The 27,794-nt window shown below is 35.9% G+C and overlaps 1 protein-coding gene across 17 annotated transcripts in view; it reads left to right on the forward strand.

Annotated features, from left to right (window-relative positions):
* ERC2 (ELKS/RAB6-interacting/CAST family member 2) overlaps positions 1-27,794 on the forward strand; it is a 407,597-nt gene that overhangs the window by 286,278 nt on the left and 93,525 nt on the right. For all 17 annotated transcript variants that reach the window (XR_015806058.1, XR_015806060.1, XR_015806062.1 and 14 more), the window contains one exon: positions 10,975-11,040. Coding sequence is in view for 1 of the 17 variants with exons in the window: in XM_088171529.1 (XP_088027655.1) it covers positions 10,975-11,001 (27 nt within the window). In the remaining 16 variants the exon portion in view is untranslated. The remainder of the gene's footprint in view (positions 1-10,974; positions 11,041-27,794) is intronic.

A 27,794-nucleotide genomic window follows, 5' to 3' on the forward strand; every position in this document is an offset into this window, starting at 1 on the left:
TTTACCCTTTGTAAAGACAAAGGTGTAGCAGCAGGTTCTTGGAAGATGTGCATCCTGTTTGATGCATAATATGCATGGAGGCATAATTTTTATAAACTTTCCTGTTCAGGTATTGACATTTTTTAATGAGATTTTTTTTGTTATAACTCTTACCCGGTTTGCTATCCTGCCATGGGCAGCATGTGGCAGAACGACTTCAGACTTAGTGAAGGATAGGAGTACTCTGACTTCTCTTGAAGGAACTAGTTGAGCACCTTTTTTCAGATACTGTGGATGTGTTTAGGTCTTCTGGCTGCTGTTAGGGAACAAAGACAAATTTCCAGCCACTCTTTCACTGTATTCCCTCCTTTTTTGCTCTCTAGGGAGAGGCATAGATGACCTTTTTTTTGCCATCCTTGCCTGGACCTAACTCTGGTCAAATTGTAAGGAAACTTCATAAACAGTAGGAAGACTCTAACTCTCATCTGCCCATATACATGGTCTTGTTACAGTTGGTCATGATGTGATCCCTGGTTATGCTGGTGCATCTGATTTTTATTTGACATAAATAAAGTTCTGGAGATTGAGTGCTGCCATGTCAATAACATATATTAACCATTTTATACTACTTGTTAAAAACCAGGGAAAAAAGATAATTCTGCAGCTTTGCACAAAAATTTAAATTTATTCTCTTCAGTTTTGGCTTGAGAGTTGGCAATCTTTCTTAATTTCCACCTAGGAAACATTTTGACAGTCAGTGTGTATCTGAAGTGTGGGTGTAATACTCCTAGAATGAAACTGAGCTTAATAAGCATTTTTCTCTAGCTTCAGTTTCCAGGGAGTTGTAGTATGTAGCTCCTTGTAGAGTGCATTACAGTAATCTAATCTGGATTGTTGCATCCAGGAATTATCTGGAACAAAAAAAACCCATGGCTAAATAAATTTGAACTTCCAGATTTAGCAGTTATCTTGTCCCACAGCATAGACTTCCTCCCAAGCCCTACTGTCCAGCTCCTTGTCTCTTATGTTTCTCACCTCTACATCCTTACTGTTTTTCCTTAAAACCTTTTAATCTTGGCCTCAGTTGTCCACATGATCTTTCAGTTTTCTCCCTTTTATGGAAGATGTTTTGGAGGAAGTGCCTGCTTGTGTCACACCAGTGACTGTGCTCTTGAAGAGAGTTGCTGCTGTTGAAAGTTGTTAGGAGTCAGCACATTTCCATTCCCTGCCACAGCTGCCTCCTTCTGTCACTTGTATCCTTTCAGTTTGGGAACAGGCCTGTGAGCCAGCAGAGAATTCTGCCCTGCTAACCACAATTCTGGTCAATTTGTGACATCTTGTTCCCTTTGGTTCTCTAATCTCAGGAGCCTCTCAGTCCCTCCCTGTTTGTTTCCTGTTCTGAGTTTGAGGCTCCGGTCACCCGTATTCACTTACTGTTCATTTCTGTGAGCAGTTTTCACTCCCTGCTGAAAGTCCTTACAGTCCTCAACTCGCTGGCATGTATGGCCTTAACTCCAGGAGGTCTCCACATAATGAACAGCAGTCTTTGGTTATTACCAGGACTTCTTCGACTTCATGAGAACAGTGAGATGTGTTGGAGGTTCTAAGTTCAAGATTCTGCTTATGGGCTACTTAGTAAAAAACTCTCATTGATTATTAAATTACAAGTGGCATCTCTACATGAAAAAAGAAATGTAGGTAATCTGACATGCATATGTCTCAGATAGAGTTAAGTTAGTCTGATGGCATTCTTAATAGGAAATTAGGCTATTTGAGAGGTCACAGGGAAGAATTTGATTCTGCATTAACATAGTGTAAGACTGGAGGTACAATATCTGAAGAATTTTCATGCTTTAGATTTTATGGCAGTCCTTATGATTATAACAACTATCAAATCTTCTTACTTTCCATAGTACTGGAGATTTTTAAAGAAATAAAATGTACAGTGTTCTTAATCTCCTACGAGTTTCCTGAATACCTGAGCTGTAGTGGATTCAAAGCTGAATGCTTTCCTCTGTGGTCACCAGGGCTACAAATATATTTTAATTTTGTTTTATGAGAGATTATGTGCTCATAGAAAAGAATCTGATTTTTAGAAAAATGTGAATATCATAGGGCGTGCTTTAGGAACTGGCTGCTTTCCAAAAAGTCGGCCCTATTCTTAGAAGCTGTAATTGGGGATGGAATGTCACATGGTGCCTAAGCATGTAAAAAGATGTCCTTTTACATCTTTTAATCCTGTCTGGCTACATAGAGATTTTTTTTCCTACTTAAAACATTTTTGATGGCCCTTCTACAAGATTTAGTGTTTAGAATTAATTTGTTACAAACTCACCAAGTTTTCTGTTCCCCTGAGATCTCAGCAAGGAGGCCTAAAAGGTAGCTCAAGGTTTCTGAGTTATCCTCTTATCTAAAGGAAAAGTCCTCCTTATCAGGACAGCGATGGGGCAGAGTGTATCTCTGGAGCTTCCCTTCCTGCCACTCTCCATCACAAAGCCAACTGCTCCAGAATGAGCCTGTAGCTGTCTTACTATTAAATATTCCTCATTTTAAACAGCCTTTTTGACAGTATGCTGGTGAACTCCTGCATTTGAGAAAAGAAATCACATGCAGTGATGCGAGAAACTTGACAACAAACTGTCACCAAGTAGGTGTATGCCACTAAAATCTGACTTTTTGAAGAAGACCATGTGCTCCGAAAAAAAAAAAAAAGCGTTTATTGATTTGTAAAGTGGTGACTGGTCTTGGCAACAGGTCTTTATTCATCAGCTGGAACTGCTAAATATCCTTGGAGTTGCTGAAAGACGATATGTGAAAAACTCTGACCGGGTCGGATAGGATTTTATTTGAGGTGGATGACTTGGAAATCAGAGCCACAGGACAGTCAAACAATGATTATTATTTTAGTGTCTGGATCCTGATCTACAAATCACTGTATTGATCCATATGTAATTTCAGGGGAAGGGATAGTATGCTACTTTGTGTATTTTGGCAGTCCTGGTTGTTAGCATAATGCCTTATATTCTGTGACCACTCTGGAAAATTGCCAACCTCAAACTCTTGAACAGGGCTCAGGAATATCAAAATGGAGATTTTTCCTTAAAAAAAACCCCAACACAAACCCAAGCAACAAAACCTAAAAGCCATACAAACATAAACCAAAACAGATTATTTCAGCTAATGCAAATAACTGTGGTTATTTGAAAAGCATAAAATTCCTCAAATTTCTTTAGACTGTGAGTAGAAAGTTCAGTCAGAGCAGTTTAGTACCTGTAAAAAGGAAATATCTTGTTTAGGAGTTTTCTGCATTGTTGAAGCGTTGTCTTTCAGTTCAGGAAAAAAGAAGAAAAAAAGAATAGAAGGAGAAAACCAATTACATTGTCCTGTACAAACGAGTGATGTGATATGGCTGCCTAATGTACTAAATTGGAATTATTGCCTTCCTCCCTGACCCAGATTCTGTTTGATATTCTGTGTGTTTCTTTATCCTGTATGTTTATACATTGTTTTTGGGCAGGTGTGAGCTTGCTCTTGTCTGTTCCCCAAATGGATGTGAACTCGTTCTGCTGGTGCCTCGAGCTGCAGGGCAGCACGCAATTGCATTAGCAGCGAGCTGAGCCTGCACTAAGCTCATTGGAGTCACATGGATTTATTTAATTTAGGAATTTGGGCAGGGCAAGGTTTGCTTGTCAGTACATTCAGTATAAACAATCCCAGACATATCCACTGTAAATAACAAGTATTGTGCTGAATTAGTGTTTTGAGTACTCAGAAATGCAGTGCAAATTAGTCATATAAATGCTTTCAAATTTTTAATCTTTCCTCTAATTTTTCATCTTTGCTAAACATATTATTCTTCTGGAACAAAGAACCTGTGATTCATATCACACATTGTTCAGACTTGTTGAACTGAGTGCAATAAAATCCTATTTGTATCACGGTCACCTTTAAAATGCCAATTTTCCAATTAAATTGCATGCAGTTATCATACTATATTGTTTATTATAAACAGCTACTGAATGGCAAATACTTGTCTTCTAATGAGGAAGTAATTTCTGTCTAAGTATATCCCAAAACTCAGTGAGTGTTATCATGTGCTTATTTCAGTAGTTATAGAAAATTTTGCCTGCCTCTGACATCTATCTAGGTATTTCTATCTGCTTTATCCTAAAAAGAAAACTGAAATAGCCTTCCACAGAGTCTTGCCCACATTTTGAGGATTGGCTTCAAACCTAAGGGTCATTATAAGTTACATTGTACTTGTGATGGAAGGAAAGAAGTAGCCTTGGAGTTTGGAAGAGTATCTCTGAATTTGAATTTATCTTTCGGGGATACTCTGGTTCTTGATTTTGATTTACTGCAATTTTGCAGTTACAAACATTGTGAGCTACTCCAGATTTCTCACTTGAAAGTAAAAGCCAATAGAAATTTGGCATACTTATAATGCTTTTCCTAATGTTATTCCTGCCTCTTAATTGCAATTACATTGTAGCCAGGTTACTTTTCAAACATCTTTTAATGATATTAAATTTTTGATTTACAAAAAGACCAGCTAAACTGGAGTTGTATTAAAAACAAGAAGGAGGAAGTAGGTTTTGCTGTCTTTGATACTCCAGGAGATGGATTTTGCACATTGAAAAGTTATACCTCTCCTTTGCTTACAGAAATGAATTTATTTTATATTTTGAGGTTTAATGAATGTGATATAAATGTATACACACTGAGCAGTGTGTATATTTATATATATCTATATTTATATGTTAGCTTTCCAGTCTTTTCCACATATGGAAGAATTTTTTGAGATCATGTTTAGCTATAGAAATCTCTCCCCTTCATTTCCCCTGAATGTGTGTGTTATAATATACAACACTTATATAGAGGTTTACATTTATCTTACATTTCTTAGTAGAAAAATTATCTGCCACCATCATAGTCTAAAATAGGTCTTTAGACCAACTGAGAGAGCCAAAAATGCATTTCTGGGAGACAGTAACTTGATAACAAAAGTTGCATATCTGGCACTGGTTACTTAAGTGAGATAACATGTCACAGGCTTTCACTACAAAGGGGACCATAAATTTTTGCATTGCAAATCTGATTTCACGGACCACTTCTTGTAAGAAGCATTGAGTTTCCACTTCATCTAGTGATAAAACTTCAGAATGCATGAGTATCTGGTGAAACATCTTATTCATGTTAACACTAGTCTGGGTGCTCTAAATGGTCAGAAACAACCTTTCACTTTCCCCCATGGCTGTATTTGTGATTGATTTTAACCCAACTATATACAAATAGAACAAATGGTGAGATGGGACTTAAGGCCATTTTCATAACTGGGTGATGCATGGTCACTCTGACCCCTTCTGTTATGGATAACTTTGAAAATAGATCTCTGACATAAATACATATTGCTGAAGCAATTTTTAAGATTTATTCAGCTTTTTGAATATACAAATGGAACATAAAATAAAGACCTTTTAAAGCTCTGTGCCCCAAACACTTAAATGAATCCACTGTTAGTCTTTCCATTTTTTAGATACAGGCTCAGCTCTTCTAATCATTCATGCATGAAACTCTTCTGTAGTCAACTGTTCAGTGCGTGGAGAGTTTGTGTGATTATTCCTCAGCTATGTTTGCTCCTAGAAATGGAGCAGCAGATGAAAGTCTCTCTGAAAAGCTCTGGAAGATTCTGATTTTAGACCAAGTTCTTGATTTGAAAGAAATGTCATTGCTTAGCAGGTAGATTTCTTTGTAGAAAGGGGAAATTAGTATTTGTAAATGTAAGTATTTGCTGTAAGTAGGACAATTTCAGAGTTCAGAGCCAGCAGTTACACGTTTAATGACCCATTAGTAGCCGTAGATAATAAGGAGAGCTGTGTAAATCAGTCATCAGAAAGTTGGTTGCAGAGATGAGCAGGTTATCGCTAGATTTATTTAACCCAAGTTAAGACATTAATTCTTAGCATGCAGCACATGAAAGAGAAATGTGATGAGCCTTGTCAGGAGGGGCCTCCTATTGTGGGAAGAGAGCCAGAAAAGTTTAACTCATCAAGTTTTTAATGTTGCCTGTATTGCAAAAGCTAAAAGGAGATCAGGACTTTTTTTTAAGAATAGATTTTATAAAGATACTTGCATGTCACAGGAGTGCGGGGGATTTACTGTAACCGAATTTTATACACGTATTTTCATGAGATGGCCACATAGTAATGAAGACTTTTGCAGTCTTTAAGTGCATTTACATTAAGGTTTTAGTTCTGATCAAGAATGCAGATTTGAATCAAATCCTCCTGGTCAGTCCCACTTCTTCCATATGGTTCATATACAGATGTGGTGTTGGATTGAGCACCCCAGATTCCTGTTCGATTCAACTTAAATGGAAGATACATTCCAGGAGGTCCTCCAACACTGTGAAATTGCCATAGGGAATGCAGTTTTGGGTGAAATAAATTCAGAATACCCCCTAAGACAGGTGTATTGTACAGAGGGGATTCTCAGGACCATTGTAGTGGCTGTAGATCTGTTGCTGTTGGAAAACTCTGCTAAATATTTATTATCTCCATGTTCACCAGTAATCAAGAATATGCTTCAGGCAGAATGGCTATGTCTGGGCTGATAATTTCTGGCATCTGATTATTAAAATTGTGTAGATAGACCTAATTGTGTAGACCATGATTAGAGTTCTCCTTTGTTTCTAACCTGCTGTGTAAGGTAGCCCCTGTTACCTGAAGGCCACTGTCTCAAATTTACTGCTGAGAGAATTAATGGCTGAGAAATCTGCCTGCAAAGCTTGCATTGAGATATATTCCAATAACAAAACAGAAAATATCTCTATACAAGCCTTCTGCATCTGTGTGTAGTGTTTTCCAAGCACTATTTTTAAAGTTCCTAATTTTGATACTTTGAAGACATATATGAGGTTTTGTGGCAATTGGATCAGAGCAGTAAATCATGTTTAGTGACAGCAGACACTTCCTTTTAAGATAGAAGCAATTATGGTAAATAGTAGCAGAGAAATAATAAAAAAAAGAATTAGCAAAAGTATGAAATAAAATCAATGATTTGTAAAAGGCCTTAATAGGATTTGAGATTTCATTTTACTATAAATACAGGTCCAAATTGGATACTGGGATGTGTGTCCTAAAAATTCAAGGCATTTTAAACACTCTGAATTGATAACAATTTTATAACAAATGTATATACTAATTTCACAAGTCAAATGGTCTCTCTCAAATTTTGGGTATTTTCCTGTCTTGCTTGTCAGTAACTGCTTTGCAGTTTTTGTCATTGAATTGCTATTCTTGACCTTATAAACCAATGAAAGATCCAAGTTTAAAAAGCAGTTAATGTACACAAGCATTAATGACAAATTGCATGATTGTAGTTTATTGTTTGAAAGAGCCATAGATTAATGATTCTGTAGGATACACACTGATATGAAAAACTAAGCATACTTCTGGAATCCTCTGTTCCAATATTAATAAATGATAAGGCATAACTGCAGCTTTTATTTTGCTTTACTGTGTGTGAAGAATGCAAAATAAAGTAGTGAATTTCATTTGTCTCAGAACTTCAGTGAAGAATTCTGTATTGCCTCCATTATCTGTTTGCACTGAGGCACCAAATCTTAGCTTCTTGATACAATATTTTATTAATGGAACCTATAAAAATTAAAATCCTGATTCTTATGTGCTTTTTATTCAGTGCTTTTGGGTACTTGTTCTTATCCATACAGAAAAATTTGTAACTGTAAGTTAGGATTTACACCAGTTGAGAGTGGTTTTGAGATTGCTCTTAGTATTAAAAGTTTAAAATGCAGTGATATTATTGTTTGGTTTTTTGGGTTTTAAAAATAATTTTTATTAAGTTTTATGTCAAAACAGAACACTGTCTAATTTTATGAAATTGCAATTCAAAAAATTGGAAAATATGTAATAAACTTTTTGTGTACAGGATAAGATGGTTCAAGGCACACACATTCTCATTGAAACAGATGTGAGGAAAAAATCATGGAAGAAGATTTTTATTAATTGTAGATATTGAAGGCTAAGTGGACTGTGATCATAATCTGGACTACTCAATAACTTCTTCATAAAATCTATAAATTTTAAAATTATCCTGAATATAATTGACTGTGTCTTTTACAAAATGTCTAAGACTTGATATGAAATCTTCAAATCATCCAGAAATGATGAGTTACTGAAAAATACATTCTGTATTTGCAGTGTAACTACATTCTCTAAATCTCTATCTAGATGTTTTTTATTAGAGAAATGATCTGTCTCCTTTTCTCTATGTTAGTTAATAATGATCAGAAAATCTTTTAATGTTTTCTGAGGGATCATTTAGGTTGAGTCTCTTGTTTCTCACTGCCAAGTTTATTTTTCAATCATTTTCTAGCTGTTTCCTGATCTGGTTACAGTCTTTCAAATATTCACAAGAGTGTGACATGAGCACCAGATGTGTAATTCTCTTAATGGTCTCATGCTACTGTATAGAGATACAGCAAAAGTTCTGAGTTTTCTTTCTCTGCCTGTATTTGTCTTGGTGAATCCAACATTGTACCACGTTCATTTCCACCATGACCTCTAAAGATCTTTTTGATATCCTTGATTTCAGAAGCAGTTCCCTTTCTTCTAAGCCTGCCCTATGTTTTCCAATTTTGATCATGGATTCATGATTTCAGGCATGTGTGTATGTGTCTGATAACATTTATTCAGATATTCCAAACCTGTTCACTTTTCCAAGAAGACTTTGTCAGGCTTTTTTTTTCAGATCTTGTGAATAATGGAACAAGTTTGGGATGAGAAAAATATCTATGGGTTCCCTTCCTTCTCCAGCAAACATTCATTCAGTACAGAACTAATTGTTCTGACTCTGTCGTGTGGCACATAATCAAATGCCTTAGAGAAATCTCAGCATATTATTTCAAAGCACTTATCTTATCAAAGAGTCCCTCTGTAATTGGAAAAGATAGAAAGTTATTTTGACAGGACTGATACTCAACAATGCCACGTTGATTGATGTTAACTGAGCTCCAGCTTTTAATTTATTGCTTTTATATATCAGGATCAGTGTCAAACTATATTTGTCTTTAATTTCTTATAAAACTCTTTACAAATATTTGAAAATATGTGATTTTTTTAATTCTTCTAGAATTCTGCCAAAAGGAGATTGCACAAATATTTGAAGTAAAAATGAACATCTGCCTGTTTGAAGAATTGCAATACCCTGTGTAGTTAGGGGAAGAGTCACTTGGAAACCTCTGGCATTGCCCATTTTGTTGATTTCTTGCTGTTTTTAAGGATATCACCAAAGATTAACCTAACACATTATGTTAGTGAAATAGGATCAAACTACTCAGTGGAAAAGAAATCCTTCATTCTTTCTTCAACCTTTACCCTGGCAAAAACTCTTGTCAACTTGAAAGTCAGTTCCATTAGCAGTCATGGGCCTGACCAGGAGTGGCTCCTGCAGAATTCAGAGGGAATAAATTGTGTTTTCAGTGAGGCAAACCCAGTTCATTGGAAGTTTTACAGAACCTGTGCCTTTGTTTCAAAAATAAATAAGGATATTCAGGCCCTACTCTGCCTTTGCTTTGTGGTGTATTTGTGTGGACCTTATAACTCAGATGTGTTCCAAGTTAACTATAAAAAATTTACCCACATTTCTTCTGTGTTAAATGATAGCTAAGTTTATAGTGGACTGTCAGATTTCTTTACTTAATTCAGCAACATGCAAGACATCTATCTTAACATCTGGTTTTTAATAACAGTTGACATCTGGGAGCTTTTTTATTCCAAGAATGGGCTAGGAACAGTAGTGATACTAGCAGTGTATATTTTCAGGCTAAAATTCCTGTCCATTTCAATCACAATTAATTACCATTCATTTTATTAAATTTTTAGATTTAATTAAGTGCCAGCAATATGTTACACCAGCTAATTTTCAAGGTTTTGAAATTATAGAATGGAGTTTTTAGTGTTTCTAAGATATTAAAGGGTGAATTTTAAGGACATCTAAAATGATATTGTTTTATTGGCTTTTGAAATGCTGAGTTAAATGAAAAACACTGTGCTGTGCACCTCTAAGTTCTAGAAGCTGAGTATCACATCATTGGGCACAGTAGAACTGGATCTAGAGATAGCTGTGCACATGCACATCTCTGTGTGTATGGGTAAAGAGTCATTGTGAAATTGCAGTCTTATCTGGGGAAGAATATTTCAATCTCCTGGTTTAGTTCATGTTAATTTTTAAAATTTTATTAAAATTAAAATTTATCTTAATTATTAATTTCAAGTTTATAATAAATGTGAAGAGAGACTTTCTGCTTTCATGTTATCTGCCATATATTAATCCCTTTTAAAAACAATTTCAATAAATTGTTACGAATTTTTGTATTTGTCATTAATGTTATTTATAAACTTAATGGTTCAAAAATGGAAAAAAAGGGGAAGAACTATTTAATAATATCCAAAAATGTGCAGTGTTTAACATCTGTTGAACAGATAAATTTAATTGATAGCACATTGGAAAAGTGAACTTTTACTTTGCTAATGATAATTTTTTGGCGTATTCAGCACTTTTGTATCTTTTAACGAAATGTAAGACAATTTGATTAATTTTTTTGCTTTCTTAAAGTTTTGACCTTTTCATTGCTGCCAATGTTGGTTTGAATTGCGTGCAATTAAAAAATAGATAATCTTTTAATATTTAATCTTATAATCATCTTCCTACACACGATTTTAACTGGTTGGAAAAAAATTTACATGACTGTTGTTGTTTTTCTGGTTGCTATAGATGCAGATTCTTGTATGTGGAACACAAGCTTGTTCAGTTGTGTTCACTGGCTTACATTAAAAAAAAAAAAAAGTCACGTTGTTAACAGTCAAGAAATTTGTCTTTTATATGCACCAAAGTAACTAACCTTTCTTTTTTTCTTTCTTTCTTTCCAATGCCAACACCTTCTCTGTGCATCTCCTCATGTCTGGCACACAGGATGATGAGGAGGGTATATGGGCATAGCCACTCCTGTAAACCAAAGTTCCAGTTTTGTTTTGAGGGGTGAGAATCTCTCTTTATCTCTTTTTCAAGCTGCAGTCTAATTGTTATATTCTCTTTTACACTGCATGGAGCTGTGTGTTTCTTGACAAGTGTGTTTGTGAATGCTCTAAGGATGTTTTCTCATATGCAGTGAAAAATGAGAAACTCTGTCTAATGGTTTAATGGTCTAGTGGTTTAGTTTTTTTCATAACTTATTGTGGCTGAAGGTGTAGGTGGGTACAGAACTTTAAAAGACATCTATTTGTATCTGTCTAAACAATTTTCTTTTTTTTTTCAGTAAGTAAGTCAGTTCTTTAAAGTAGTATTAATTTGCTGTATCATCTTTATAATCCCTGTATGAGCACTGTAATATCTTTAATACCTTTGCAGAATGTGTATGAAAGTTTGATACTTAAATTTTGCCACAGATTAAGCATGCAGTTTTATTGGAATAGAATTTATGATATGCATGGAAAAACATGAGTCTACCTCTAAAGCTGAAATGTTTTAGTGAAATTTTAAAACAAGTAGCAGATGATTAATAAGGGAAATATAATCTATCTGTGCAGTACATGCTGTTTCTCTGAAATATTATCATGGAGTAACATCCATACAATAATTTGCCTGTGATATTCGAGAGTACAAAGTGCAGCTTGTATTATTTGTCTCTCAAATGATGAGTAAGTACTGTACTGTCATGGTGTGTCAGGTATTGGTTGATGCATATCCACTTGTTTGGGGTTTGCCTTTGAAGCTGTGGGTAATTTGTGGCTCAGAATCACCGTGGTCTCAACACTGCTGAAGACACCAGGCTTTGGTGGATTGCTTGTAGAAAATGTTGCTCACTACTTCTTACAGGAACAATTTTATTTACTACAATGGGCCTGTTCAGAGGAGCAAAATCTACTCACATAAGCAAAGATTAATGTCTCATTAAAGCTTCCACACATTGTATTGCTTTTGGCATTTTACTGTTCTACCTCTCACACTGCTGATTTTCATAACAAGTAGTGTGGCTGAGGGAAATCAAATCTCTCAGTCAACTGAGTGCATATTAAAACACAACATAAATAAAATTAAACTGGTTGTATATCCATCTTATTTAGAAAAGCTTCTATGTATTTGTTTTGTTACTGCAGACATCTACCAAAAGCTAATTGTGAACATGAAGAAAACAAGAGACCCAATGAAAATCAACATGAGGAATATATTTTATGTTGGAGAGGAAAACAGAATAGAAACAATTTAATTTTAAAAGTATTTTAATTGCAAGAATGTGGGTTTCTAGAAAAAAACTTCACCTTACTATTTTGTACTTTGTATATTAGTCATAATTTGTAGTTATATAGTTTAAGTTATTTAAACTATGAATGCATTTCCATTGTAACCCTTGGAAACAAATTTTTGCTCTTTTAGAGACTCACAACCATATTTGATTTGGTTTAAGAGAACTTGTGCATAAAGAATATAATGATTTTGAAAGCTGGCTGACAAGAGCCTTATGGCATATTTCTTTATTAAAGCAGTGTAATATAGATTATATGCTTTTGAATTGTAGTTGACTTTTCTTGAACAGGATTTTTTTCTCCTACCAAAGAAAAAAGGGTCTGGTATACCAAAACATTTAACTTCTGGTCTTGTTTTGTTCCATGACCAATTGTTATGATTCATTTATGCAATCAAAGCTTTTCAAGAGGCCATGAATTGGGACTCTGCCTCAGTGAAGATCATGCAGGCTGGTCCTCTATATTTAAAACATAGTTAATTAAAAATAAGCGAAGTTCCTGTAAACTTTACCACTTCAGTGCTCAACTGCTACACAGGAGTGACCTGAAATGCTGGTGGAGATGCAAAGTGGCAGGATGAGAAAGTGCTGTGAGGTTATAGAGAGCTGTTAGAGTTATTTATCCTTAAGGAGCTGCCAAGGTGTTCAGGGAGATCTCACTGGCCATCCCATTTAATAGCCAGTGTAGCTGCAGTGCTCGAGTCTTGTTACAAACAGGATCTCTTCCCCTCTCCTCACCCTTACACAGGAAAAAAAGAAAGAAAATCAGGAGGTGATGATAAGTTTTAAGAATTGAGCCTATATAGCAATCTGTCATGGGCAACTGGAGCCATGTAACCCTCAGATAATGTTTTGTGGCACAGCTGAGGAGTGCAGGTAGAACACAAGTCCTTGTTTTCCCTCTCCAGTTCCAGCCACTGAAGTGCAGCAGACACTGGAAAAGCAGTTCAGACTTTGCCACAAGCTGCCCATGTGTGTGACAGAGAGCTCAGCACAAAACCTGCTTGTACAGTATTTTGTTTGTACACTACTGTAGACTTGGTTCTGTGTCAGAAGTGAAGTAGATGAGATGTTTGAAAAGATGCTGAGGAATGAATGTTTGGACAAATTTATTGTCTGTTCCATCCTCAGAACAGAGTTACCTTCACACGTGAAACAAAGAGCGACTGAAGCCTGTGCCTGGCAGCAGCTGGTGTCTAAAAAAAAGGGATCATAAAGCTTGACTGCTAAATTTGGGTTTAGGAGCAGCCCACAAAGTCTGTAAATTTAAAATTTGGCCTTGGTAGACAGTGTGCAGGCATTCTTCACAAGGATCGGTGCCATTCAGTTAAAAACTTCAAAACAGAAATTGTCTGCAACATGGATGAAAGAATATTGCTCAGGCAAATATTCACTGTTCACTTCGAGCTATTGGATGTGTTTCATGTGCTTCAGGGAGGAGGAGGAGAAGGCTGTTCATAAAACAAATGTGGTGCCTAGATTTGTCTTTGCTGAGATGTGGTGAGCAGTTCTCTTTCAAGATGTGCTTGCTAAGAGCAGTACAAAGCACAACAAGAATTTGGTCATGTTGCTATATAAGGATATGTTTAAAGACATTAACTATTAGCTATTGTTCTGTTTTTTGTTTTCATTATTTCAAGTTATGACTTTTGTAAATCATTTATTTTTCTTTTTGTTTGGCCTGTTTTGGAAAAAACATGCTAACTTTGAAATGAGCATCAGTAGCAAGCAAGGCAAAGGAAAAATAAGGAGCATGACAGTTTGCAGTGTTCATTTTAATTTTCTCATTGAATACCAGCTCTATGCTTAATTAGATAAATGGTTGTTGCTACACTGACTGGAGCCCAAGGGCATTTTGGATTTGTGCATTTTTAGGCATGATTGTTGTTTTACTGTAACTTAGTTTTTACTAAACAAAAGGAGAAACCTCCCAAGCAAAGTTTGTTTTCCAAACCATGGACAGATTTGTGACTAGTCTTTATTCCTGTGAAAATACTTTTATTCTTAATGGAAGACATTCGTAGCTTTTATTTTCATTGGGACATTTTATATTAGTTAAAAAGTTACCTTTCTTTTATTCTTAAAGATTTCATTACTACTGCTAGTATTTTTAGGTATTAATTACTCACTGCTGAAGACAGAGGGTTTTCATTAAAAGTAGGAATTTGTTTAGCTGTATGTATTTGGTTATTTTTATTGACTATATACTGGCAATATGTCAATCACTTGACACGGGAGTTAAGGCAGGAAGTTGAAACCCAGGGCCTGTTAGAGTTAATGAAAGCCCTGTTATTTATGACATTACTGTTCAGTTTTTACTCCAAGCAGTTTCTTCTTTTTGATTGTTCTATTCGTTGTAGAAAATCACCTGTGCATATACTCAAATGTATTCTCAAAATTATTTCCATGAGCTAGATGGTCTTTGACAGGCTTTTATCTAATCTTAAACATTCCATTTATGAGGCACCAAATCACCCTCCTGTGTAGCTGTAGAAATGAATTATATAAATTCAATCTTGTTTTAGCTGCATTTTAGCTGTGTGAGTCAGGCCATTCTGCCTGAACTTTGGCCTCAGATTTTTCACTAAAGGTGCAGAAGGTGTACAAAAAAAGGGAAAATGTAGTTGATGAACTAAAATTTAAAGTTTTTGATGTAGTCAGTCTGAAGGCAACAATCACAGGACCTACTATCATCATCAGTCATGCTCTTTTATAATCCTCCAGAGTAAAAATAAATAACATACCAGAGCAGTTTTAAACACTGTAGAAAGTGAGAAAAGACTGTGTGTGTTTTCACAGCTTTCGTCTTTGCTTTGAAATGCCATAGTTGCTGTACACTGGAGTAGTTAATTAATGATTTCATACTAGTAATAAAATAATCTAGCTTTTATTTAAAATCTGAAGCTAAGGTGACATCTTGGAAAAAAGCAAACATTTGCTCTAAAGAATGAATTCAGTGATGAATTGCATTGTAGTGGATTTCACTTCTACAAATTAGCATGTGAATGTATGAAATTAGTGAATATTAGGGTATGTTAATGTGGGACTGCCTGCAGATCATTCTGATTGGAAGGTCCTGGTTTGGAAGCAAAAGTACCTCCTGACCTAATCAAAGGTCATATTACAAACTTTTGAATGTAAGATTTTATAACTGAACCCTAAAAGATGAAAAAGCCCAATTTTGAATAAACTAGATTTATATAAATTGTTCTGGGAATGTTATGAAAAAATACAGGAGAAAATGTTCATCAAAGGATAGAAAGTTTATACCTAATTAAAATCTTCTAATACCTATTTTTAATATTGTATTAGTTACAATACTATAATGCCACTTTAAAAATAAGAAAAAAAAAAGTAAGAAAACCTTCCTGTGCTACTTAACATCAATGAAATACCAGTTGTCATTGCATTTGTCTCTTGGTTTTCTCAAGGAAAAGCTCTGAGAGGTGATGACTGCTGTCAGAGATAGTCAGTCCCAGCAGGCACAAGCCTGCAGCCAGTTTGGAGTCACATCCACACTCTCTGTGCTGCTTTCTGCTCCTCTGGCACTGGTTTTGTATGGAAGCAGGTTTTCAGATCACACACCTTGAATAATGGAAACACATATTCAGGGAATGGTGCCTAGGCTGAACTGAGGGAGGTGTAGGTGCAAAGAAACAAATAAAAGCATTTGGCTGTTCCAGCAGGCATCCTTGAATATTTCCCTTCTTCTGACAGAGTAAAGGTGGTGGGCAGGATGGGATTGTCTTGAGTATGAACCTCAAATCAGTGGCTGAAGCATGATAATTCATAAATAATTCTTCAACAGAGATTAAAAATGCAGGAATTTAACAAGAATGCTGGTTCTTGTGTTTTAATTAAGTTCAGTATTCGCATCTTGACATTTTTTTGACAATATTAAGCTATTTGTATACTTTTGATCTAGTAATAAATACTAATGTAAAGAATTAGAAATAAGAAATGCCTGTTAATATTTCTGATTTCACTGTACTGTCCCTCTCTAATTAGTCATCTGTTTTGGCATCAATATTCTTATTTGTTCAAAAAATCTTCTGGGCTTATTGCTCATTTCCAGTGGTGATGGAGTGTCCCTGCATGTCAGAAAGGGCAGAGCCTTGCTGTTTCATTTTGTTTCTGTTTTGATCTTTGCTTTACACACAATTAACCACTGAAAATATGTATAGGTTGGTTTTCCAGAAGAGCTGTGATGATTTCACTGGTTCCCTCCAGGAGCCTTTCAGCACATCTGGCTGGCCAGACCATGAGCTCTTCTTCAGCTTGGCTCTGAGTTTTACCAAAGTCAGCCAAGCTAGTTAAACACTTTATGTAGTAGTTTTACTTTAAACCAGACCTTTTTTACTAAAATGAGCAAACTACTCACTTGAACAGCGTTAGTGTGAGGTTTGAAGAGGTCATAAACTCAAGGGGAGAGGGATGAGAAGCTGGATTCCTTCCACAGCACACCTGAATGGATGAGGAAATCTGTCCCCAGCCCAAGAGGTGCAGCTGTGCCAGCCGAGGATGTTTCTGCTGAGATTGCAGCCCCCCAGATCCATCAGCAGAAGAAATCAATTCTTTATCAACTTCAAGCCAGCTGAGCCAGGTTAGCATGGGCAGTGCTGAGTGCCCATTCATCAGGACAGCCTGGGTGTCCTTGCCTGGTGTGGATAAGGGAGCAGGAGGAGCAGAGATAACACCCAGTGCAGCCAGTGGCACTGACATCTCCACGTGGAAAACCTTAGTCTGGAAGAGAATTATATCCATGAGTTTAAAACAAAACGATCCTTCCTGAAATCACTTTATCTTCAAAGGCTATAGCACCAATTTAGGTAATCAGGTTATTAAAATAATTTAAATTTATCCAGTGCAGTTTTCTTGTTTAACTAATCAGAATCAGAATCTCTTTGTTCATTTTGCAGATAGACATATTTTTACCAGATGCAAGCATGGGGATTAGTAATAAATGATATTTTCCATGGAGCTATATTTTGGAGAGTAAATCTGTGTCACGTTTTAGGAAAACAAGTTCTTCTAAATATTTTTTTCGGTTAGGATTTTTTGATAGATCTTGCAACATGCTTTTTCTGAGTCAGTTATATTAATAATATGATTAATTTTGTCACACATGGTTCTAGGACCTTGAAATTAGGTGATAAATCTCAAACAAAGCTGGAAGCTTATAAATGGCTACTGTTCCCAATGTGGCTGAGGCCTAAATGTGAGTTTTCTGGAGCCATCAAAGCAGCACAGTCACATTCTTTGTGCTGTGTCTTACATCTGCTGACCTGGCCTGCTTGTGAGCTTTCCATGAGGATTCATTTTAGCTCTAAGAATACGGTGAGAGTCAAACGTAAACACTGAGGTAAGTTTTTAATGATTTAGGGATTCTGTTAGCTAGGATGATTTTGATTATGGCAGTTAGAGGCTTTGGTTCTACAGACCAATTGGAATTTATACCTGTGTAAGTAATAACAGATTCCAACGTTCTGATTGAATTGTGTTCAAACCTTTTGCATTGAAAATGCTCTAAGATTGCCTTATTTTTTTTAAAGTAATTGAGTATTATATCCTTACTTAAATTAATTGCAGGGGAAAAAATGATAAAGGTTTCTTACCTTCAATGTTATAATGCTGATAGAAGTGTTTTTACCAAGTTTTTAAATTCTCTTGTGTGCTTTCCTCTATGTTGCAGCTGTGATATAAATCTGTGGTTAGATTTAATGAAAACATAACTCCTTATCCACCCTATTTAACTTATCCACACTCATACTATGTCTGAAATTCACAAAATTGTTGAGGAAATTATGTAGATCCTGAAGCATTCATTTGTAAAGTATTTATGAATGATAGGACATTTTTTTTAAAACTTGTAAAACTGCTTGAAATTTGCTAGCTGCTTTTCTTCGCCAGATTTCTTTACCAAACCACATTCAGTTTTTAATCCATCTATTACACAGTTCATCTTCTAAAAGATCTTATTCTCCATTTGTAAATTTGCTTAATTTCTAAAGTCAGTAGCAGAAAGTTTAATAAGAAACGGTTGTATTGTTAACTGTTTTATAATTGAAATGAGTTATTTTATAAGCAGTGTGCAAATCTCTTCACCTTGAGGCATATAATCTATTTCCATTGTGTAATTAATAGGTGGAAGCATGTTTAGAACTAGAATGGCTCTTCATTTTTAGGAAAACAAGTAATCTTCAAAATTATCTGCTAGTAATAATAGTTCTTAGAATTGAACCTGTCAACCAAAAAAGCCTGCAACTGATTGTGAGAAAAGAGCTCAGTGTGCTAATTCCCTTTTTTTTAAAATTTTTCTCTTTTACTTAATAAGTTTTCTAATTTTTAATTAGAAGATGTGAAGACAACTTGTTAAGAAATTGCAGTGTCTTAGGATACCTTTTATTTTGGCTTTGTGGGAAAGAGAGGTCTTAGTATGAAAACTACTGTACTTATATGTGAATCCTCCACAGATACAGTCTTACTGCTTGAAGGAAGTTTGAAAAGTTTTATCTGGAAGTGATCCTTCAGAAGAAAAATACCCTGACTTTCCCTCTTAAAAGCAGTGTAGCTCCAAAAATTACTTTGAACAACTGAGTGAGAAAGCCCTACCTTAGTTACAGAGAAAAGGTACAGTACAGAGAAAAAGCCATGAGCTCTCTGGCTTTCTTTGCCTGCTGTTAGCACCAAGACAAAATGAGGACTGTCAACTGTACTTTTATCAAGGTGCTCTGTTTTGCCTTGAGGATTGATAGGTTTAAATGTTCTGATTCTCTCCTTGAGTCTGTCTGTCAAACTTTGCTCTGATGCTGAAGTGTTCAAAAGCTTCACGCGTTGCAGGGTTTCAGCAAACTTGATCTTCCAGGTTTAACTTAAATATTGTTTCCATTTTGAAGTTTGTCATATGGGTGTACCACAAAGAGTGTTTGGTTTTAGCCCTGATGCCTTGAGTGGTGGTATGCAGCCAGTAACAGAATACTTGGAATAAAGAAAAATCCTGAAATGAATCCCTCCAGCTATGGGCCAGTTGAGAGTGAGAGAGACAGGATGTAAAGTAAAACCAGTACGTCTCCCTTTGATCAGAGGATAGATTCCCCACCACCACCCAGCAGGTGATTAACACATAAGTACATTCTCCCCTAAATGGGTGGAGGGACAGAGCTGAGTATCTGCTTAGCACCCATTAAGCAAACTTCAGTTAATAACCGATGTTAGAAGTGTTTCAAATGCTGTCTTTGTGCACTCATTTTCATGGTTTTATGTGATCTGATGCATGTAAGTGCAACTAAATTGTCTTAGAATAGGAACTTCTCTAAGGGAAGAATTGCTAAGCACCTTACGAAACTGCATTTTTATTTTCAGAAAAAAAAAGCTCTTTCCACATGTAAGTGGTTACATATTTTTCATTTGTGTGTGTTTTCTATACTTGGAAAAATTCATTAATAGTGAAAACTGCAGCATGAATTTGGAGTATGGTGCAAGAGCCCCGCAGGGTGTGGTGGTACATGGTTTTATACATAAAAGCTGCTCAGAAACAGACTCGAACAGCTGGAAGATCTGAAAGCCACAGACTGTTCTTGCTCCAAAAGTAATGACAGTGGGTGTTTCAACTTTTTTTTTTTCTGAAACTATAATACTGGGTTTAGAAATCTTTTTTTTTTCTCATGGTTTCATCATATTTTATTTATTAAGTGTCAAATACATGTTTGTTGAAGAGGAAGAATGTAGCACATGGAGCTTCCACCATCCTGAAAGATTTACAACACAGCAACACATTGATGTCAGTAAACTCTGTAGTTGTCCTGCTGACTTTTTGAGGACAAGATTTTACACGAGAACTTTTGGAGAGAATGTCAGATATGCTGTTCTCGTTTTCATGATTTTGACTCTTCTTGCAGTATAAATCAGAATGCAATGACCAAAATCTAACTATAACACTTTTGCTGTATTCTATTCCAGTTATGATAGAAAAAAATCTCATCAATAAGGGTTTTTTATAAGTGGCCTCACTTGAATTGTCTGGTGGAACATCATCTTAGGAAAAAATGTATTAAGAATTAATTGTGGTATAGATATTTTTTTATGTGAAAGAAAATAAAAACAACTATTTCACTACCAAGCAGGATCGACCTCATATCATCATTCAGAGACCACTCAGCTAATTACAAAGCCCAGTATTTATTTTCATAATTTTATCATGTGAGATTAAATGTACGTGTACATATGACACAGATGTTTTTTACTAGGATCCTGCAAACACTAATTAAAGTATTTATCCTGTTGCCCAAGAACTCTTACATTCTTTTAATACCATGATGGTATTTTTGAAATGGACAGAGATACATTGCCCGATTCTAAAATAACATGGAATATATAAATCTAAAATCAAAGAAGATTCAAATATTCAAAAAACCAAGTGTGGATGTGGCATTCTCAAAAATAAAGCTCCAAAATCGATGAAAGCTGCACTGGTTATTGCCTTTGTTGCAAGACTGCATTGTGGTTGGTCCAAATTATTTGCATTGCTATTGGTATTATAATGCAATTTTAGCAAACTTTCAATATAAGTAAAATATTGTTTATCAGCATTCACTTTTCCTTAGATCAAAACCAATCGTTGGAATATAAAACCTCCAAATCTGCAGGAGATGTGTTTGATGAAATAATGTAATTTAGGAAGATGGAATAACATTGGTTGAAAACGTTATTTACATATTGTTTTTCCACATTCTTCCCAGAAGTGGTGGGTAGAGTGTGCAGAATTTGTGAGAATAAGTTACTCTCTTGTCAAGTGTTTCCAAGACTGATGGTCAGGTACTTGCAGCAGTGTAGTTTTTAAAGGATGACAGATAAAGGCTTTGTGGCAAGGGAAAAACAGGTGCTGAGCATCAGAAAGACTCATTCTGTGTCTTTGGGTTTGGTTTTTTTTTTAATTGTAGAAAAACTGCTTTCTTCTTCAGTGCCCAGTTTTATGCTGCTTCACGATTTTAGCTCCATATTTTGTGACACACTGCTCAAAGCCATGTCACGATAGAGCTGTGACAAAGCATCACCAGTCCCCGAGCCCAGCCCTGGCTGCCAATCACAGCCCCGAGCAGGTCGGCTCTGTCCCGAATATCCCGAATATCCCGGGGCTGGATTCTTGTTCGCATTTCCTTTCCAGAACGCCTGCGGTTGTTATTACACCTGCTGGTGTTCAGTGTCACTGACCTCTCACCTGCAGCACCATCAGGTGCTCGCTTCTACCAGGCACTCTGGCATCCAGCCCACTTCAATTAGCTTCATTTGTCATGTACTCCTATCTGCCAGCAAGCAAACTGGGGAAAAAGAGGTCAAAGTAGGGATTTTTCAAATGTAAATGTTTCCTGCAAGCTGCTGTTGAAACTTAGACATGTCATTCAAAATGCATGTTGCTGCCTGCCCGGCTGCTCGGCACACAAATTGTTTTTTACAAGAGCTTGCTTTTCTGTGTCTTTGCAAGTGTTGTCTGAGGTTGTTGCATGCATATTCCTATTGCCAAGTATTGTTGCAGGCAATAAATAAATCACTATATTTAGAGCATGTTTCACCCAGATGCTGCTTTGAAATACTGAATGAAAACGGAGGGGGGAAAAAGGATTTTAAACCACGAACAGGAAGTATCCAAGTATCTTATTACAACTGGTGCTTTTTTAATATGGGATGCATTCTAATTTATGTTACAATATGATATTAAATCTACATTTTAGTTTTTAAAAATTGTCCTCCTTTTTAGTTCGGGGATTTTTGCTTGGTTTTGGTGTTTGACTTTTTGGTTTATTTTCCTAGTTTAGTCGCTAGGACCACCATATCAGTAACAGAGTAAGAGGTAGATTCTGGTAGTAGCTGATCTTTTAAAACCTCGTGGTAATTAATGTCCTGAAGAGTTGTGTGGATTCTGCAAAATTAATTCTGCAAAATTACTAAATGTTTCAATGCTTATGACAACAGTAGAGCTTGTATAAGGTAGTGATCCTTGAATTAAAATTGCAGGAACTGCAGGAAGACACTGCTATTCCCAGGAACTGAAATGAAGCATGATGAGGTGACAGATAATATTCTTCCTGCCTTATAGAATAATTTCTTTTTGGTTTTGCCACTCTTATAAAGGAACTGAAACCTCATCAAAAAACCTATACAGTTGTACTTGGATCAAGATTTAGCAATTTTGGCTAAATAATATGCTGGCTTTCTTCTGCAGTTTTTTCATTCCCACTGCCAGTAGTGAGGAGGAGAGATTTGGCTTGGTGAGAAGGGAGTGGAAGGAAGAGTTTGGTTGGGAATTGTTTGGGAATTGGCTTTCTGGGACTGCAGACTGAGGAAAAGAGCCCTCTCCAAACCTGTGATTGTTGTTGTGACTGATGATAGACCTGCAGTCCTGAGTGTGTTTGCAGCAGGCAGGAGCTGGAGAGCTGGCTTCGTTTTAGCACTAGGGCAGGGCATAGTTTGTGTTGGCAGGATTGAACTTCTGAGATGGAGTGAAAAGGTGAATGGCAAAACAGGTAATTTGGGCTATGTCCAATGAGAGGGGAAGGTAAACTGTGTGCTATAAGAGCTTTAGAGGTAGAATTAGGATATGGAGAAAACAATAAAGGACTGAGAGAAAAATTGTTGTAATTTCTTTCAACTTTTCAAGTTATTCTTTGGTGGATTTTCTCCATCATTCTTTTGAATTCCTTTTGTTTTCATTTTCTCCTATTTTTCTTTTCTTATGTTTTTCCCTCTTGTCTTTGGATAATCTCACTTGAAAGTACAATTTATTTACTGCAGCGTTGCTATAGTTCATAGCCTGCATTTCTGCCCCAAATCCAACTTGTTTTCTTCCAATTAAAATCATGGCTACTGCAGCCTTAGGTATCCAGTTATTAACTTGAGGAAACATATGTAAAATAGATAATCTAACTTTTGCTTCTGTTTCCTTGTTTCATAATTTAACTTTTCTAATAGTTTGTTTTAATTAATTTGGTTACATTCCCCAAATAGTCAAATTACCACAATTTGTAGTTTACTTCTGCAGGTATGTAAAAAGAACAGCACACAGCTGAAACCTCAGAGCAGGAAAGAGAGGGAGGTGATGTTTAGAACACAAAGGAGGAGGTGGTTTTCCTTCTGCCTTTGTTTTTGTCTCCGTTGTGCTAAAGCAGCTTTTGTTTTGGTGATTACTTCAGCCTATGAATGTGAAAGCCCCTTTAGAAAACTGACTTTCCGTATGGAAAACAATTGTTTTATTCATTGTTAAAGATAATAAGTAACACATATAAACTGTCTGCTACCCTATGTGAGGCACTACACAGAAGTTTTAATACAAAATAAACTGCCTGGGATTTGGGATGGGTGGAGATGTAGCATCCACAGCATCTTGGCAGCCCAAAGACAAATCTTCTGAGTCTCTTCAATTGTGTTAGACAATTTATATTGATTACATTGCTACAACAAAGCATGACAAAAAGTATGTAGGCAGTAAGAAACAGTCATAATTGGCACAGTGAGTTAAATGATCTTCAGTCATTTACAGAACAAAGCATAGAAAAAGGGTAGCTGAAGAACAGGTCAAATTTTAAGTAAAAAAACCACAACAAACTATTAAACCAATAGTACTGTAACTGATATTATTTGTTTCAGCTGCTGTTATTTGCTTTTTTGAGATACCAATATCACATGAGCAATGAGAACTTTTCTTCTTTCATTGTGGGTTTTTGTCAATTCTTGCAAAAGCTCTAGTCCATTTAGGAAAGACTAAAAAATTGTTCTTATATTCTTTAACATCTAACTGAAACTATAGTGGAAAAAACATCTTACCTGATTTTTCTTGTCAGATGTCTAAATTCGTTAAGATAGCCAGGCTGCATTTAGGTTTTGATTTTTTTTTTTAAAGAATTGTCCATTAATGGATGAAGAATTCGGACATATATAATGGATTTAGAAACACACATGTACAATACAGTTAGATATAGAACACAAAATATATTATATAATAAGATTAGAGATTCACTTTGATTACTTAATGAGTTTTTGAATTAAACCCCTTAATTTTGTGAGGTTAGTAATACCCTGTCTTCTGTTTTCCACTTGGTAGAATAAGAAGTTTGAAAGGCCTTCACAGGATTTAACAAATGCTAAATAATTTTCAGGAGCTAAGGAGCAATCAGGAATGGTGTAGAAAGTTGTATAGAAGATAAGGTAAATTACTTTTTCCCTCAGTGTGGATGGAGCATCATTGACACTCTGCTTTTCATTTCTGAGAGCCAGGGCCTTGTCTGCTGGCTCTTCACTCTACCAAGACACTCAAGAGCTGCTACTTGGCAGACTTTCAAATCCACTCCAATTGTGGTTTAGTCATAGGAATCCATCTTACTGTTCTCCCTCCAAACAAGTGGATGCATCTTAATTTCTGTTTGTCTGTTTTCCTGTGGAACATGAAGAAGAGATTTGAGAAAGAAACTGTGAATACAGAGTGCACAGTATAAATTTACTCCTATGAAATCAGGAATGACTCAAAACTTTGGGTGTGTGGTAGAGAAAGAATTTTGGATCCTTATTGCCAATTTCCAAGGCAACTGCTGAAATGAGTCTTGAACACTTGTTCTCACTTTAGCAATTTCTGGCAGAGGCAACATTATATTGTATAGGACAGCTTGTATGATATCCAAAGCAGGACAAAAATTTGGAAACAATGGAAGAATTTGGCACTTACTAACGTGTCGGGTGTGCACGTAGTTTAAATAACTTTACGATGTGAAATCTCTGTGCTTGGAGTCAATAATCAAAAGCTTTACAGGTTTAGCAGAAAGAATTCCATTTTAAAACAAAATTAACATGTCATAAAAAAATCTCAACGTGAAACTGGGTTGCAGTATGATGTAGTGCACCAAGGCTTACATGTCCAAATCCTTTTTTGTCCCCTTTACTAAGCAAAGGCCAGTACACACATGCAGATTGAAAAGAATGAATCAAATGTAAGTTAAGCATCAATACGTTTGGTGCACATAATTTTATGTCTGTATTTGAAAATATTGATTTCCTTAAATTACTATGGCATGTACATTTACATTTATTATAATGTTGTTTTTAAAAAGTGTCATTGACAGCAGATGAAGGGATCTCGTGCTTATGTAAGAAGCTATATATTCTTTTGATAGTTGCTTTTTTGCCTTTTGGCATCTACTAAATTTCCCTTTTCTTCTGATTTTCTTAGAATTGTGCACTATTTGCATTACTGTGGTGTAAGAGCTGTATGATGGTAAAGAACATGACCAAAGTGCCCATACACCATCAAAGAATTCCCAATGCTAAAAAACTGTGAGTGGGTTTGATTCACCAAATTTAAGCTGTCTTTATGTCCTGGCAGAAATCAGCTCTACCAGATTCCAGATCAGTCTGTAGTGTTTTCCCAAGGGTTTGCCACTTAGTAAAAAGGCAGCTTGTTGTGCAGAAGTCTTAAAAGTATAAACTCAGCTATTTTGGTTTTGTGGTTAGGACAGTGCTGTTTATTGAGTTTCCAGGTAGGAATCTGGTAGGTTATCTAGCACTCAATAAATTACAATATGGCCATTGAGCTGAAAAACCCCAAGATACCTGCAGTGTCATCACTGGAAATTAATCAACTGGTCAATCTGCTTATTTAAAACAATATTTCAAAAATTATGCTATGCCCTCTGGCATGACTTTTATGGTTCTATAAGGGCATATTTGCATTTGCTTCCTATTTACAACAACTTCAAAGGAAACTCATTAATTGCCTGGATATATATGCTATGTTTTGTTGGTTTATTTTATGTTTGCAAGCACACGCTAAGCCCAAGCTGTAAATATATTGTACTAATTAGATTAGCAATTTTCTAATTATTTTATTTTCTGAAATCTTGAACATTGGACATGCATTGAAAAATAAATATATCAAGATTTGAGTTTGAAAGAATGCATGCCATGGCTCTTTCTTTAGTGATTAAGATATATTTTTAATGGACTATTTTATTATCCTGAAATGTTCAAGTCCAGATCTAAATTCCTTTGGCCAGTTGGCTTGACTCGACTCTTCTTTCAGGGACTGAGCAGTGCCAACTTTTTTTATTCATCCTTATTTACACAGAGTGACTGGAAGCTTTCAGAGTCAATCATTCCAATCACTCATACCTGAGCTGAACCCACATGAATGCAAATCCATCTGGCGTGTGCCCATCCCGTTGAATTTGCATTTTGAGCTCTATGGGCTGCATGTTCCTTGCAGGCGTAGTCAAGCAGTGTTTATTATTTTGTGAGAGCAGCTCGACCAGCAGCATCCTCTGTGAGGCAGGGAACGAAGGAAGGACTTCTAAAGGATCCCTGAGGAGCCATGGGCCAGGTGCTGGTGGCCAGGGCTCAGCAGAAGACGTGTGTGCTGCTCCATGTCACCGTGTCACACCGTGCCGTGTGCTGCCGGGGACAGGAGGCACAGCACACCACCTTCGCCTCCCAAAGGATCGAGCTGTTCACACTGGCAGGAAGTTTTACTTACCAAAGTGGTTAGCAACTGGCAAAGTGGGCACATCCAGGTCTGAGGTGTTCCTTACACACATTTCTTCATGGGAATTTCTTGTGTTAACAGAGGTACAGTATGCAGCGTGCTCAATATTCTGTTTTATTTATCGAGGTGAAGAAACAACTATATGAGGAAGGTCAATATACAGTAAAAGTTATTTTAGGTTGAAGGTCGATATGTTGGTCCTTGTGGTTTGTTGTTTAAATCTTGAGAGATTTTATGTATTAGCAGTTATTTCCTGGAAATTATAGGAATGATGTGAAATCCTAGAAGGATTTTCGCTTTTCATTTTCCCTATCATCCTTTGAGAGGAGAATGGTACTCAGCCTCCAAAAATTAATTCATTCCTTAGTTGTAAATTTTATAAAACTTTTGAGGATTTTAATATTTTGCATGTATTAAAGAAAATGTGTGACTATGTTTTAAAAAGTACACAGATCTCATTCATATAAAAAACAGAGTAAAATTAGATCAATTGAAGTGTTATGTTTATGAAACTTTCACTTTCTTCTCATCTGCACCAAATAAAAAACTATAGATGATCCTTGTTAAAGGTAGCAAGTCCAAGAAATTCCCTCCTTTCTCCTGGACATGATGTCTCAATGCACTGCCGTACCATTAAAGGTAATTTACATTCGATCTAGAACATTATTTTTACTGAAACTACTAGGGTTTAAATCTTTTTCCAAGTAATTCACTGAACAGTAGAATTAATTTCTACACCTATTAAAAAGTCCCAAAACTCACAAAACTGTTGTCAGTCAAAATAAAGAAACACTGAATAGCAGTTTAATAGTTTATTTAAAATAGAAATTTTTGCTAATATTATTGACAATATTAAGACACACCATGCTTTGTCTTAAAGGTTTTTGATGGGGCACTGATGGATTTAGTAGTTTGTGATCATTCTGACAGGCTGGCTGCTGACAGGCTCTCCTTGTGTTTATCTGGAGA

Source organism: Sturnus vulgaris, chromosome 11, assembly GCF_052056855.1.
Source record: "Sturnus vulgaris isolate bStuVul1 chromosome 11, bStuVul1.hap1, whole genome shotgun sequence".
NCBI lineage: Eukaryota > Metazoa > Chordata > Aves > Passeriformes > Sturnidae > Sturnus > Sturnus vulgaris.